Genomic DNA, 16,461 nt, shown 5'->3' with positions numbered 1-16,461 from the left:
GAAGGAGTGAGTGGAACATCTCACACAGGTTCCTCTTGTTGATCAAGGTCAAATTTTGTTACACACATACTCAAAAGCTGCAGTTATTTTGGTGGGTGTTGCCAGTAGAAATGGTACTTCCTGGGTGGTGTTAGAATGGGAAAGAGATGCTAAAAATTGGAACCAAATTTTAGCCAAGTTTTTTTTTTCCCCCAACAATTATCTGAGGTTGTATTTGCTTGTTCTGCTTCCCCTCGTCCCCATTTTTGAGCTTGATGGAGCAGAGGTGGTTTTTATTGTATGTCATTTGCCCAAACTGAACGAGCATGCTGGCCCCAATCTCCTCAGGTTTCCGTCCTGACCCCTACCCCACCTGTTAGCTAGTATAATACTGATGCCTGGCTTCATTTATTTGCATGTAGTCATTTTTCTAGTAGAGGTTCCTTGGAATATTTTATGCAGAGGAAAGAAAATTTATAGTGGCAATTATTTTCTCACAGTCTGGTGAGCAAGCAATTAGAAGTAAGGGGGTTTAGCAGAGCATGGCGCAGCAGGATCACACAGCCCCAACTCCCTCGGAGCACAGTCCCCAATTCCACCAACAAGAAAGCCTCATATGCAGGAAAATTAATATCTCGGCATTTAAGCTGGTGCCCCTCTGGTGGATGTAATTGCGCTGAAATAAATTATCTGACGTTTTGAAAAATGAAGAACTCAACTTTTCTTTACGTGCAATTCTGGCATGAGTGGTGATTTAGGACCTGAGACTATCTGTACCCCTTACCCTGTCCCATTGTAATCCCCGCCCCCCAAACAAAACCAAAACTTTATTATTCTGCATTATGTTCAATTTCATCTCCCCACTCCCTTATTCATCCCTTATTTTCTTCTTATCAAAGAGGTAGGTCCCCATACCAGATACCTCAAGCTCTTTTCTGGCTTCTGCTGACCCACCCATTCAGGGAATGGAGAAAGCCAAAGGAACCATTTTTACTCTGAAGCAAGGCATATCCTCTCTTCTTGCCTCTTCTTTAGCATTTTTTTTCCTTCTTCTTCAGGTGGGGAAGTATCCAGATTGTTCAAACATCATTAAATCTCGATACGAATATATAATAGGACCAATGGGACCTCAAATAGCTTCTACCTTTCTTTCTGGATGGACAGAGATGAACCCTCTTGTTATCCCCTTTCTACTTGATCCCATGCATGATCCATTTATTTTCTCAATGTTCTGAGTTAGAATGACTGTGGCTTTTTTGAGTAGCATCCTGTTGAGGAATATGACTTTGGTTTCCTTGTGAGCTCTGCCTAGAGTAAGCTATACTGCAGATACCCCACTGCTTAGTATATTTGATTGGAATTCAGTGGTAGCAAAACCATGTCACCTGATCTCTTAGTGGAAATCTTGGGATCAGAGGATTTAACACTGGAAGCGAAACTTCTGAGATCATCTATCCCAAATCTTCTCATCCCTGAATGGTAAGGTCAGATGCTTGGTACCACACAGCTCTTTTAAAAGATGGTTGTTGTTTTTTTTTTTTCCATTTAAAATGAAAAGGTCCTATATTGGATTACTTGCTGTCTAGCTTGGGGAGGGAGGAAGTGGGGAGGGAGGGACAAAAATTTGGAACAAAAGTTTTGCAAGGGTGAATGTTGGAAACTCTTTGCATGTATTTTGAAAAATAAAAAGCTATTACTATAAAAAATTAAATTAAAGAGTCCTAGGAATTAACATGAAAGCATCTCCATGTTTTTCCTCTAGAGACATTGGAGATGGGGCAAAAAGGAAAGAATGACTTTGGATTTGGACCTTAACGATTTAATAACCTCGTGTCTGGCAAGAGTTTTTCTTTGTATATGGAGGAAGGATGTTTCAGCCAGTAGTCAGCTCTGGCTTTAGCTAAAGTTAAAACTGAACTATTTAGAGAATGTACCTAGTTTGGTTCCAACACCCAGTCATTAACAGGGCCCATGATACTTCACTCTCTGTGTCCAGAACCGCCCCCTTCCCACCATTCCCCAATCAAAAAGCTGTCCTGGTTTGAAGAAAGAAATCTTTATTAATAATCTTAATAATAATAATACTGTTAATTTGAATGGTCACACCTTGGAAGCATACAGAATGTTAAGAAAGGAAGTTGGGGGCTCAATTGCAGTCCTAGAAGGGAGGAAGGGAATAAATTTAGGAGGAGAGGGGCTTGGGAGGAGGCTGCCAAGAGAAAAGGATTCAGTACAGCAGATGGAAGGGGCAGGGGGAGCTTTTATACAGAAGACAAATGGCCAGAGGTAGGGACCAGGTTCTATATACATCAGGAATAGAAAAGGAGAATTCCATTTCGATAGCTTCAGGCGCTTATGCTGAATATAAAGTGAGAGTTTTGTTTTTATTGTTTTAAGTTTTATGAGATAGTGGAGCTATGTTGGGAGACTTAATTTCCTCCCTTTCCTTTTAGCCACTCCAGTTGTCCTTACCCTGGCAGGGACTTTCTCCTCCCCCTCCCCCCCAAGCCCCTGCAATCCGTTTTTTATCCCTACCACTTACTACTAGACAAAAGCCCCTTCAGCCTCCCAAGTGCTCCAGAAAGATGATCTGTTGCTGCCATCAGAACTTTGGAAACCCAATCACAATATTCCAAGGGCAGTAACTGTGGGTCAGGATGGAGCCCCCACCATTGGGCCTGAGAGTCTGCTCTGAATCTCTCTTCCCCTCAAACTGCAGTTATTTCTTGGCTCTCCTCACAAGTTCCTTTCCCTGGCTATGGTTTTCTTGACCCATAGCACCATAATCTCTAATCTTGCTGATAAGTTGCACCAATGGAGCTAGGTTACCCCCTTCCTTCTCCTCTTCCTTTCAGCAGAGTCAGATCCTCAGCACCTACCTCTGTCTATTTTCTATTCAAATATGTCCAATACCTCTTCCTACTACTTGCCCCTTAGCCTCCAAGAGAAATAGATGTTGGACAGAGAGCAGAGCACCAAGTGGGAGAACTAGAGTGAAATCAACTTCAGCTGCCAGAACAAACCTTCTGTTTTGAAACCCCTCTTCACTCCATGGCCCCTACCTCTATTTCAACTGTTGCCTCTTCTCCAAGCCTTATCTTCTTACAGAACTGCATGTGGTAGAGGAATCAAGTAATTTTGAAAGAAAAGGTATGGCTGCAGGGGACACCCACCTTTCAAAAGTTCTTACAGAAGAGGAACACTGGATGTCCCTGTTTGCTTTTAGCCTGAGTCTCACAGACAGAGAGGAGTCTTGTTCTATTCTGCTGGTAGCCAAGAGAATGAGTGGCTGGAGGAGAAATCTGTGGACTCTGTTTTCCTGGAGTTCTGCCAATGTTTTTTTTTATTTTACTTTTTTTAAAGGAGTTGGCACTTGAGGACTGGTGGTCAAATAACATTCAAGCAGCCTGCAAACTCTAATGTGATGCACTGCTCAGCACATCGCTTTCACTAGGGTGAGGGCAAGGGCATTTTTCTTTGCCAGCACAGCATGGGGAGCTGGGACTCAGAAAACTCAATCCACAGATGACTTGGCGTGCACCAAAGCTTGCATTCCTTGGGAATGCAAAACTGCCTGTGCTTCTCTTCCCCTCTCCTCATTTCTCTGCTCCATCCTTCCCTATTCAGTTGCTCCTGGCCCCAACTCTTTATTTTAGCATCCTATTCCCAAGCCACTTGGAACATGATCATTATATTTTGTCTTGCTTCTGCTCTCCCATTGTTCTGTCCTATCAGTCCCTCCACAAGTGAAGGGTGACGCAGAGGAAGACATGGTAGCAAAAAAAAGCCTTTCTTTGGAGGTAACAAAAGCTTGGTTCCCACCCCCAACTTCACCCTCATAAGACCAAGAAAGAGGAGGGGTCCCCCAACATGACTTAGGTAAAGGGGTGAGAGGTGGAGGTTGGGGAAAGTCTCCCCTTTGGTGCCATCAGATTGGTGTTCACTTTGTGGGTGCGGGGTATACAGCGCTTCTTGCTGGACTCTTCTTGCTGGGCACCTGTATGTGGCCTCTTATGTGGGACTTGTCACTTGGTTGATTGCTTCTTTTCTCTGCTTAAGTTTTGTTGCTTTCATTTTAAAATATTTTTTAGGGTAGGTTTTTTTTTTTTTTTTTTGGCGTTGTTTTTGTTTTTTGTGTTTTTTCATTTTGTTTTTTTTTAAATTTGTTTTTGTTTTTGTTTTGTTTTTTTGCCCTTCATGGTCCAAGAAGAAAACAGCAGATTTCACTACAACAGAAACAAAAAAGCCAAGCTTGCACAGTTTCACAGATGCAACACACTGTGTGCAAAGACAAGGCCAATAAAGGCCCTAGACACTGGGGAGAGCCTTTGAACCCAGAAGGAGTTAGTAAGATAGTGTGGAGGCAAATATTTACTTTTTAACATATAAAAGTACCCCCAGGAGACAAAGGGAGAACAGTGCTTAGTATCCTTCTCCTTTTCTCTCTCTCCCCCATATATATATATATTTCACCTCTGACCCTCATTCTCTCTCCATATATATATATTTCACCCCTGACCCTCAGGAGATTGCTGGCTTTGTAATTTAAATGGCGATTTTAATTTGTCCTTCACTACTTTCCAGGAACAGCTGGATGTATAGTGATGGGATAGGAAAGTAGGATCTAGCAACTGGAGGTTCCTAAGGTAACCTAAACTCTGGATTAAATAGCATGTGGAGAAGCTAGAACAAGCTAAACTAAGATAAGAGAAGCAATTGTTGCAGACAGATTAGAACAGTAAGGAATAAAGGTCATAACAGAAGGTTAAGAGGCTGGAGACAAGAGGATGTGGGAATAGTGTTCAGCAAATAAGATGTGGAAAAGTGGTGGCAAATTTGTTGGAAAAGGTGAATTTTAACATTAGGAAAGAGACAAATTGGATACCTGAGAGATATATAGGAAAGAAAATTCGAGAACAATTTTCCAAATAGAGGTGTATGGGTGGGATGGGGCACGATGTTTATAGTGGAAACTAAGTCCCATAGCTGGTAGGAAGCCTTTGTCCCTTCCAGACCCCAGGTGCTTTCCTCAAAGATAAAAAAAAACCTCCTGCTATGTTTACACCTGTTAGGGGGATGGTCATAAAAGGCAAAGGGGGAAGAAGATGGGAATAAGCATTTATATAGCACCTCCTACTGTGCTAAGCACTTTACAAATATTATCTCACTGGATAAAAAAAGGCTCAAGGAGTAGTTTATTTAAAATCATGGATGATACAGAACAAAAGAACTTCTTGCCTCGGCTGGCTCCCTCTAAGCTCCCTGGAAGAAGTTTTCTGAATAATAACTAAAGCAGAAAAGCTAAGCTTCATGAGCAATATGAAATTGCATTTGAGCCTGATTGAGACTCAGGACACTTCAGTTTTAGACTTGATTTTGCTGCTAAGTTACTCTCAGGAGTCCTTCTGTAAAATGATGAATTTTGAAGGGATGACCTTCTAGGCCTTTTTTTCAGGTCTAACATTTATGAATTGGCCAGAGAATCTCCATGCCATGGTCAATGTACTGTGTTGGCTGGGCCAGGCTAGAAAGATCTTTCATCAAAAACCAAAACCAAAAAAATTCTCTCTGCATTAAAGTTGGAGGTGGTAGAAAGGGGAGCTGGATTCAGGGATTCAGTCCTGAGATGAACCATCCAGAAGTAAGGAGTTCCTATATAAGAAACTTAATTTGTGAAGAGCAAAGTGATACAAGTATGCAAATTAAAGGTTTTTTTTTGAACTTAGGCACAGGAAGGAAGATGTTTTGGCTAGGCAGCACACATACCAAGAACAGAGCTAGGAGTTAAGGGTCTCCATAGCTAGAACACTGATGGCTTTGTAGGGTAAAGGAGAGATTTGAGACCAGTAGTATAGGGGAACTGTAAGGCATATGGACAGATGCAGGGAACTGGGGAAGAGAGAATTCATTTCCATTTTTACATCTTGCAAAGAACACTTTGGCCAGGACATTCTTATAACTTCCATAAGGAATGGAATCTATGTAATTCAATTAAAAAATTATTTAGCTAAGAAAAAAGATGAGGAAGACCTGTATAAGGGGTGAAGGAAAAAGAGAAGCAGGGAGAATTAAGGGGTTGAACTAAGATGGAAGAGAGGACGAAAGAATGCTGATTCCCTTTTCCTGTCCTTCCCTTCATGGAACAATTTTTTTTCCTAGCAGTTTCAAGATCTGTTGGGTGGAGGTGGGAGACAAGTAATTGTAGAAAGATAAATTACTGGGGCAAAGACCAAAATGGGAGTAATGGACAACTAAATATACTGTGGAACCTAGAAAATGGCCCATGGTCTGTGGCCCTGACTTCCTTTCACTAAGATTTCCTGACTTCAGTCTGTTGATTAAAGAGTAAAGATGGAATAGGGTAGAAATAGAGGGACTGGTCAGGGTATGAGGTCCTTCTGCTAACCTTTTTGGGGATAGCTATATGTTGAAGGGTCAGAGCCATGGGGAAAGGGGACTGACCTTCTGACTTCAGGCTCTACTTCTTGACTTTCTATCTTCCCCTCTTACCCCCCTCCCCTCCCATGGCCCCCAGTTTTTATACCATACCTTGATGGTTTGGGAGTAGAACAACACCGACAAACTCAATACAGGAAATTAGTTACAAACATACAGGTACAGTCATGGATAAAGACACACACACCATCATGGGGCAGGGAGAAACAACTGGAGGTAAAAATCTATGGTTTTAGAGTCGCGGAGGGTCAGCGGTGAATGTCCCTGACCCGCTGGGGCAGTTTGTCTTCCCGGAGGATCTGCCTGGTGTCTAGTTTGTTTGGTTTGGTTTGGAATAAGCAGTCAGTGTGAATGCTGTTAGGGGCTGGGTCTCTTGCTAGTAGGGGGTGAAGCGGCTGTACCCTCCTCGGCAGAGGCTAGCCTGCAACATCAAAGATGAAAAACAGCCAATCAGTATTGTCTTTTGGTAGGAAAAAAAAATCAAAAAAAGGAAAAAGAAAAAAGAAAGGAAAAAGAGAAATAGCCAAATCCCATTTTCTTCCCCCAATGTTTTTTTTTTTCCCCTCCATGGGGAGAATAATTGATAAATGCTTTAGGTGATAATTTGCCATGGCAACAGGGTAATGGGGGCCAGGTTGAGGGGCTTGGTTTATTTCTAAGTGAGTGATATCCTTGAAGTCAAGGGGGAGGGAGCCTTTAGGGACAAGCAAAGGAAGTGGCCATCAGCAATACTGGCCTTGAATATTTTCTCTCTTTTAATTCTTAATTAATCCTTAGTGTGGCCCTTAATTTCTCATGGAGTGCTGCCTAACATGGTGGGAAAAGCAATAGATTTGGAGAGGACAGAGTTTTAAGTTAGTAGCCTCTGTTACTTATAAGTCATGTGATTATGGGCAAGGTACCTGCATTGGACCTCAGTTTCCTTAGGGAAAAGAATATAATAATGGTACTTGATAGCAAGGACTTCTTTTTATCTTCTGTCTCTTAAGCATCCAACACAGTGATTTGCACATGATAGATGCTTGCTGAATTAAATCAAAGGATGGAACTGGATCTGGCAAGTCTAACTACTGTGAGCCTATGACCATGAGTTAATGAAACTTCATAACAAGGTACACATGCCAAGGGCTTTATCTGAGGGGGATAAAGGCCTGATCTTTTTGAAGCAACACTACCCAATTTTGATTTAGGAATTAGATCTATTGAGCTTTAAGGTCTAAGCCAAATGATCACATTGGACAAACCCACTTTAGGCTCAGGGCTTCCAAATAATAGCCTGAATTTCCTTGTATATGTCCACAGATTTTTCTTCTACTGTGACCTGGGTCTGAGGGTTCTAAGCTTCATATATTTTCTTATATAGATAACGTAAGCTCTCTTATGGGTAGAGATTTTTTTTTCTTTTTTTTTTTTCGGGTTGGTGGTGGTGGTGGAGAAGGAGAGTGTCTTTGTTTCTTGGATATAGAGAGTGTAGTACTGAAAAGAACACTGAATTTGAAGAATTTTGAATCAGAGGAACTGTGTTTGAATCTCAGCTCTATTGGGGTTAATCACTTAACTTTCTGAGCTTCATTTTCTACATCTGTAAATTGGAGGTGAAGTAGCTTAAATTCAAAGTCCATTCTAGTTCTGAATCTATGATTCTGTGTTCTTCTGTTTGGATCCCTATCTCCCTGGATTTCCAAACCTCTCTTCTCCAATCTCTTTTGGAATCCTGATCTTGTATGATCATTTGATTTCATTATTACCTTGCAAGAAAGATTTTCTTGTTTCCCTCCTACCCTACTGTCCATTTTCATTTGAAAAGGGGACAAAATGGAAAATGTTGAAAAGCTGACAAAAAGATGTTTCTTTAAAAAATAATGTTAAATAAAACACAAAAAGGGGTAATCCTTCATTAATTGGTGAAAACTTTTAAGTAGTAGCAAAACTGAGGGCATTGGGCTTTTTAAAGAAAGTACTAGAAAGTACAAAGAAAGTACCAACCTAGAGACTGGGTACCTGTCCTGAGAGTCACTGGTCGCAGGGAGAACGAGCTAATGAAGGATTGAATCTAGCCCATGGTGTTGCCAGGGCCAACCTCAGGTAAGATTGGATTTTTGAAGATTGAAAACACCCAAAAATTAAAAAGAAAAAAAAAATAGGATAAAGAAGTGAGGGACCCTTAAAAGAAAAGAAAAAAATCTTGCTGTATTGACTCTTACCCACTTTCCCCACTTCCCTTCCCTGATCCTTTCCCTCCCCCCAAGTTTTCATCTTTGATGCTGGATGCCAAGCTAGCTAAAAACCGACATTAAGCACAATGCCGGGATGAGGGTTTGGGGTTACTACTAGGCTGATATGTTATTAAGAGAATACCCTGTTGTATAATGGGCCTGGGTTTTTATGACTATAGCTGGCATATGTACACACACACACACACATACACACAGGCTCTCCTGCAGATCACCATCATCAAGCCAAGCTCAAAAATGCACCCTTTCTCTCTGACCCCAACCATTCTGCCCATGCAATGATAACCACTGGGGAGAGAGAGAATCCTGGAGCAAGCACCTCAGGGAGCCATGGAGGGTAATGAATCACAATCAATAGGCCTCTCTCCTCAGTTTTGGATAACCATGCTATACATATAGGAGGAATGCCATTTTGAAACACAGAAGGGACCAAGGGAATCACTTTTGCATCTGGGGGAACTAAGTCCATTGTTGTGGGTAGGAAAGTGCCACTGAAGAAGGGAGGAGGCTGTGTTTTGGCATCTTTCTCAATGGCAAATTCGATTCAGGATCATGAGTCATTGAAGATTGGGAAGTTGACCTGGGATAATGACACAGACTGGGAGGCCAGAAAGACACACACAGAAAGGGCCCAACAAACTATAATATATGATATCCCTTTCTCACTTTAAGAAGGGAACATGAGGAGAGGGGTACTATTATACTTATGGGATGGGAGGTTTCCAGGCTTTCTCTTCCCCTTCTTCCCAAATGCTTGAACCCAAAGAAAGTTATTTTAGAATCAACCTGGAGCTTTTTCTAATGCTCCTCCCAACTTCCCAACATACACCCCCTCCCTTCTCCCCACCCTCTAGGGATAAGAGCTTTTTCTGATAATGAACTGCTGAAGCAATCTTTGACCAAAGCAGGGCTGGACCTCCTTACCATAGTTCCAATGCTATAGGTTGCAGCAGGGCCAATGGCGTGGTGATAAGGGTCAGCAGCTGCATAGACTCTGCCGTAACTAGGGAACAAAAAATATAGTCAGGATGTGGGTCATGGTGGTAAGCAGAGGAGATGGAAATAAAATAAATAGGATGAGGGATATCTGCTTACTTCTCAAACCTAGATTTAAGTCTTTTGATTTCAGACTCCCATATCAATTAGATCACTTGCCTTCTCATTCTCAACATCTAATATACCTCTTGTAGTAAGCCCTTTTTAGAAAGATGGGACTCCTAATAATAACCACATGCCCTTTATGTTCTCCATCAGACCCTCTATTATTGAATGTAAGCTTCTCAAGAGATGTGAGGTACAGCCTATCCATGTTTTCACATATAACTTTGTGTACAACATGTTTTATTCAATGAGATGAAGAAATGAGTGATTACATGCAGATATTGGGGCAGGAGGATCCTAGTGAGTGTGTCTGCAATGGAAGAAAAAAAGGTTACTAGGGTAAGAACAGATTATGATAAAGTAATTATCATCAGTGATGAGTAAAAGTCTGAAATATTCATAATTGGCAAGCACAACAGTGAGAGTTCTAAATTTCTGAAGTCTGGACTTTCCCTTTAACAGGGGTGAGATTGCCCTCTGGACAATCTTATATCTTTGATTCTTCCATAACCAAATCTTATTTATTATTTAATTTAAGATGGCAATCAAGTTTCCTCTCTGTCTTTGGACTAAACAGACTAAATAATCTTAAGTCTTTGAAGTCACAGCAGATACTGAACATCTAAATAGGGTAAGGCTCCCAATGGATGGGGAAGGATAGTGTGATGAGAACCTTGCCCTGTCCTAGCATGAGTCCTAGCAGATAAGGAAAGCTTGCTAGTGTCTTATACCTGGCACAGTTGAGCATCCCAGGCCATACTTGCAAGGAATTCTGTTGGCTCTGAAGGATGGAGCATCAGGATTGGATAAAGTAGAATCCGAATTCTTTGACTAGTAGGGAAACTTTGAGGATTGTGAGGGAAGATCCCAGCTGGGAAGGGTTCATCAAACACAGTTGTACCCCTTCCTCATCCTCCCATTCCTATTGTATTCCCCCCAAACATTTTCCACTTCTCTAGCAACCCCAGCTCCACCAGTTTTGTCTAGGGACCTGAGTTAGTTGCTACCACCATATTAATGGTCTTCAAGAAAAGAGATGTTAACTTGAGGTAGAAAGAGTTGGGAGGGGTATTTGCTGATCACTTCCATCTGGGGCTATTCCTCAGAAATGATAACAGGCAATTTAGAAAAATGGTGATTAGCAAAGTGCCTGGCACACAGCAATAAATACATTTTGACTGATTAAAACTGCTCTGGCAACTAAACTAATTAACCAAAGGACAAATATGGTGGGTGCACTTTTCAAGTGTACTTTGTGCACAACAGAGGGACAACTTGAGTGCAGGTAGTCACAGGAATAAAAAATCTTTGACACATATAGAGGATCAGGAATTAAGGTTAAGAAAAGTACTTTTGCAAGTGACAATCCTGATAGGTCTTACAGAAGAGATGGGAGAAGAAAAGGAAGACTCATCTAGAATTGACCTACATGACATGTAGGAATTTTCCTTCATTGCCTTTTATAGGTTATACTGCGGCTATGGCTACTGAGAAGTATAACCTATAAAGTATAATTATTGTGTGGGTAAGGATTGAAATGGGATGTCTTTATGGTATGGTTGTGGGGGCTGAGCAATGGTATTGCTGTGTTGAATTTTGTTTATTACTATTTTAGTAGTTTTGGAAGTTATTCGAGGTCTTTAATATATGATTAGTAGGATTAGTGTTATAGAGATTATAAAGCATAAGAAGTAAGATTTAATAAGCCCCTTTTAGGTAGAAGTAGTAGTTGATGGTATAGTACTATGAAAACTGGCTTGACTCGTTGGTGAATTATCTCTACATGCAGGGAAGAATTCCTCCAATAGAGTAGCTGAGATTCCACGAGATTTAGAGTCCAGTTTTAGAGACCATTTTAGAGCCTGAAGAACAGGCAGTAGTTTGATCAAAGAGACCTAAGGAACCAGAGATTGTGAAACATTTGACTCAAAAGGTTGGGTGGAATTTAAGCTAGCCTCTTGCCAATGTGGAATAGAAGAACGGAAGCAGCAGACTCACAAATGTCCTAGAAAGGGGATGATAGAGTTCACTCCCCCCCAGAAATTTTCTAACCTTAGATAAAGGAAGAAGTCACTATGTATTGCTGGTCAGAAGCCAGCTAGATGCACTGAAGGCTAAAATGCTCTTTGGTTAACAAAAAAAGACCCTTGTGAACAGGTGGAACTATAGAACAGTATTTTCCCTTCTAGTTAAGAATGCTTTCCTCTTTCAGATTACCTATATATTTTCTGTATATACATACATACATAAAGACATGCAATATATGTATACATATATGTATAAATACATATTTATATGGAACCATATGTATGTTTGTATTTTGTTTGTGTGTATCTCTCTCTCTCCCATCAGTCTCTCTGTCTCTGTCTTTCTCTTTCTCTTGTTATTTTTATGCTTGTCTCTCCCATTACAACATGAGGTTCTTGAAGACAGGAACTGGTTTTTTTTTTTTTTGTATTTCTTGCGCTTTGCAAGGATAGTGCCTTTCACAAGGTAACCATTACTAAATACTTGTTACCTGAGTAACATCTCCATCTTAAAGTGCACATTTTTTTTGAAATTTAAATTCTTGTGGCATGGAGATGACCTTGGGGTCTTGAAAGCAAGGTCCTCAGAGGAAAACCCCTGGCAGGTCCTACCAAGCTATAAAGGCTTTGAGTTTAGATCCAATGAAGTGTATGTGTGCCTGAATGTCTACTGTCTGAACACCAGTCTAGTAAGCGCATCACAATGCTGGCCACCACCTGACATTTTAACCAGCAGTGACTGATAAAAACAACCAGATATGAAGGGCTTGAGATCTGCCTTCATGGAGACAGTCACTCCTTTAAGGTTTTTGAATTCCTGAAAAAAGACAAAAAAAAATGGAGGACATCTAGAATCCTGACTAAAAGCAGTAACAATTATACCATAGATTGTAGTAATTTCTGCCCAGAATCTCAAATTGCAAGGGTGTGAAAGTTTTGAAAGAGCAATAAAAGACAATTTTGCTGTTGGAATAAGATGTTGCAATATAGACAGAACCCAGGGACAATCGGGCCCACCATTGAAGCCTAATATCATTTGAACTGACTTAGAAAAAAGCCAAGGTTCTCTAAAGGGTTCCTGAGATGGGATAGTGGTTGGGATAGGCAGCAACTATTTTCTGGATGAAGCAGTAGAACTGGGAGTCTAATGAAGAAATGATAGGGAGAGCTGGAAGATTGCTAAGATCATTTAAGATCATGTTCATGATTATCCTTTGTCATCTGTTAAGTTTACTTACAGGGACTCACTCTTCACTTCTCTTTCACTCCTTTAGATTCCCTTTAACTCCTCTCCCAACTCACACACATACACTTCCATGCCCCAGATTGGACTCATTTCTTACCTGTCGCTGTAAGCTGCTGCTGTTGCTGCTGGCTGAGCATATCTGTAGGCAGCATAACCTCCCTGCAGGGACAAGAAAGAGAAGAGAGAAAAGGCAGATGAGTGTTATAGATCTCAGCTTGAGGAGATCTGTCTGCTGAAAAAAAATGGAAAGTATACCTATGGGACTAGGTTTTTAGAACTAGCTCCAGAGTCTTTGGGGACCCAAGTTCATGTACATATTTAAGGCATTGAAAAACACTGGATAATAGAGAAGACCTGGGAAGGTAAAGACTATTTGGCCTATAAGGAATATTGCTCTGGATTTCCCTGTCTAAGTGAGACTAGGTTGTTAAATTGAAAAAGTCAAATCCAGTTTACTGGCAGGGAAAATTTCAATTTTCTTCAATTTTGTATCATGGATTCCTTTGCAGTCTGATAAAATCTATTGATTCCCTTTCAGAAAAAAATGTTTCTAAGTGCACAAAATAAAGTATTTGGAAAATTCTTAAAAATACAAAAGAAATTAATTTATAGTCATCAAAATATATTTTTAAAGTTCACAGACTCTCCTGAATTTTATCCATGGATCCCTTCAGTACCTGTGGATTTTTTTTTTTTTTTTTTTAGCATCTTTTTATTTAGAAGGATAGAGAAGCCACATATCTCTCTGAACCTTGGGGAAGTCTTCAGGGTATTAGATGGCCTCCAATGAGGTCCAAGCTCTATCCATCTTTTCTAAATGAAGATGGATTGGTTCTTTCTGATAGGATAACACACAAGACAGTAAGAAATGTAGGGGTAGGAAGGGAATTTTATAACAAAATTACACATTTCTAACTAATTGGAAGCAACAGTGGCAAAGAATCTTTGTGAGGGATGAAGGATTTCTTTTTTCTTTTGGAGATGCTGTGAAGTAGAGGGGTAGGGATGAGGAAGAGGCAAAATAGGGAAAAAACAGAGAGATTGGAAGTACAGCAAGTTCTGCAATCTGCATGTTGGGTTACACATGTGGGTGTACTGCCATCCTCCTCCACTGTTAAGAGGTAAAGAGAAGGCAATGCCATCAAAGCTAACATGATTAGGAATAGAAATCTGTTGCCTCATCTCTTCTCCTGCCCCACTCCTCCTCCTCCCCACCCACCCATGATCTTTCTTTGGTTGTTGTCCTTTGTTCTAGAGGAGGACCAAAATGACATCACTATGTTGGAATCAAGATATGATGTATCTTATTATGGCTGATCAGACCAATACAAGCTTGGAAGGCTCTACCACAGGTCAGACACAAATAGTTCATACTGCTTTTCATACAAGAAGATCAATGTCAATTCACTGCTGTGGATTATTTCTACCCTGCTTTCCTAAAAAAATAAATAGTCGAGAGTTAACTATAACGAGCCACAGGAAAACAAATGCAGAACACACATAACTGATACCCTCTCTGAATCTTCCCCAATTGTGTTGGACTCATCTGAACTATGGGAGACATCCCATTGGCTTAAACACAATTGGGAGGAAGTAGGGTTTTATCCAGTGAAATGGGTAACTATGGGGGTGGGGCACACTTACATAAATCTCTGCGCCATAAAATCCATCCTGATACACGACCCTGGAAGCAAACGGACAAGAAAGTGGTGGGAACGCTGGAGAAGTGGGGTAGGCCGGCTCCGATGTCTGCTGAGGAGGGAGGGGGCATGGTGCCAGCCCTGCCCATGGGACTGGCATTTTAACAAGCGTTTGCTCCAGTGCCCTGTTTTGGTATAACAATAGAGTAACACCCTTGCTATAGTTAGCAACTTTTTCCCCATAAGCCTAGGGGGCCCGTCAGCCCCAGTCTCATTTGCTATCCCCACCTCCAACCATCCCCACCCTCATCCCGGGGAACTGTGATCCCCATTAGACATCAGAGGGCACTAGGGCCCTAGGATGGATGGGGTTTGTCCTCAGTTCCTCAGGGAGGCAACTGGGGCAGAACCATAAATGGAATCCTGTCTTCCAGTCCTGAGGATCCTTGGAATTCTCAACATATTGGGAGGACACAAAAGATGCTCAGAGGTACCACTAGTATTATAGTTTTGTAGGTCTCTGGATAAATGCCCGGAGGGAACAATTTTAGACAAGTTTCCAGATTGTTCATCAGCCTATAGGAATTAAGACTCCATGTGTGATTTCTACTAGAATTCCCAGGTGAACTACTTTTACCAATATATGTCATCACCTTTCCTGCAACTTAGGATCCTAGGGAGTTGCTTAGGAAGCTGAGAGGGTGAGTGATTTGCCCAGCATCCATATAACTTGTGGATGGCAGAAGTTTCCTGGCTCTGAGGCCAGTTCCTTATCTTCTGGTCCCATGTGGCTTCTTTAATATTGTTAAAATGTTAAGATATAGTGGATAAGGCATTGGCCTCCAGTTAGGAAGACCTGGATTCAAATTGGGCCTCAGATACTTCCTGTGCCTCTGTTTATTCATCTGTAAAGTGAAGTAGTTGGATTCAGTGGCCTCTAGGTTTCTTTTGGTTCTCAGTCTATGATCCTGTGATTCTAGTTTATAATTTCCCAAAATGCTCCTCAAGCAATTTATACTCCACCCCCCCACCCAAGTTGACCAGCCCTCTTTGTCTTCACTAGAATTCTCAGGTTTCTGTATCCTTTCCTTGGCTTTTATTCCTTCTCCATCTTCTTACTTCTGGAATCTCCCAGCCTTTCCGTGTGCCCACACAAGCCACCAGGAGTTCCCCATCCTAGGTACTCACGTGCCATATGTTGGAATGGGGGGAGGAGGTGGTGCAGCCCGGAAAGTATTATATACAGCCCGTCCCCGACCTCGTAAATGTGCCCCTCGGTATGCCACTGCTGTGCCCGTTGTGGGGTATGGGAATCCTGTCACTGCAGAGAAAGAGGAAGAGGGGAGTCAACAAACAGAAAAAAAGAAGTGAGCATCACGGGAAAGAGGTAAATTTAACTTTTACCTGAGAGGAAGCTGGAGCATCTACTATCTTGCTAGGCCCTCTCTGCATTTCTGACCTCCTCTGCATTATTCAAGTAGGAGCAGAGGTCCCAATAATATTTCTTTTGGTTCTGTCCTATTCTTCCTTCTTGGACCAGAAAAATGGAATACTGCCTTATAAATTCCTTTGAGATTAATGATAGCTAAGCAATAGCCACCCCTTTGGTTGGGTGTAATTGCTATATATGATTGGGAGAGCTTTCTCTTAGGATCCTGACATTTTTCCTCTCCCATGCTCAGGCCTTAAAAATGACATTTTACCTGCATAGAATTCAGGTCCATATACAGCACCCACTACGGGGTTTAGCTTCCAGCCTGGGATAGAAATAAAGAAGG

The 16,461-nt window shown here is 41.4% G+C and overlaps 1 protein-coding gene across 16 annotated transcripts in view; it reads right to left on the bottom strand.

Moving 5' to 3' along the window:
* Positions 1-2,019: 2,019 nt before the first annotated feature.
* Positions 2,020-16,461, bottom strand: part of RBFOX3 (RNA binding fox-1 homolog 3) — a 974,608-nt gene continuing 960,166 nt past the window's right edge. For 12 of the 16 annotated variants that reach the window (XM_051995461.1, XM_051995458.1, XM_051995459.1 and 9 more), the window contains 6 exons: positions 16,387-16,440; positions 15,872-16,004; positions 14,688-14,868; positions 13,141-13,202; positions 9,594-9,672; positions 5,158-6,856 (listed from right to left, as the gene is read on the bottom strand). In XM_051995461.1, coding sequence (XP_051851421.1) covers positions 6,812-6,856; positions 9,594-9,672; positions 13,141-13,202; positions 14,688-14,868; positions 15,872-16,004; positions 16,387-16,440 — 554 coding nt within the window. In that variant the 3' untranslated portion in view covers positions 5,158-6,811. Of the gene's footprint in view, positions 4,206-5,157; positions 6,857-9,593; positions 9,673-13,140; positions 13,203-14,687; positions 14,869-15,871; positions 16,005-16,386; positions 16,441-16,461 lie in introns of those variants that run through there. The other 4 variants (XM_051995449.1, XM_051995452.1, XM_051995447.1 and 1 more) reach the window with 3 other exon arrangements.

This window comes from Antechinus flavipes, chromosome 4 (assembly GCF_016432865.1).
Source record: "Antechinus flavipes isolate AdamAnt ecotype Samford, QLD, Australia chromosome 4, AdamAnt_v2, whole genome shotgun sequence".
Taxonomy (NCBI): Eukaryota; Metazoa; Chordata; class Mammalia; order Dasyuromorphia; family Dasyuridae; genus Antechinus; species Antechinus flavipes.
This window is presented reverse-complemented; position numbering and strand designations above follow the sequence as displayed.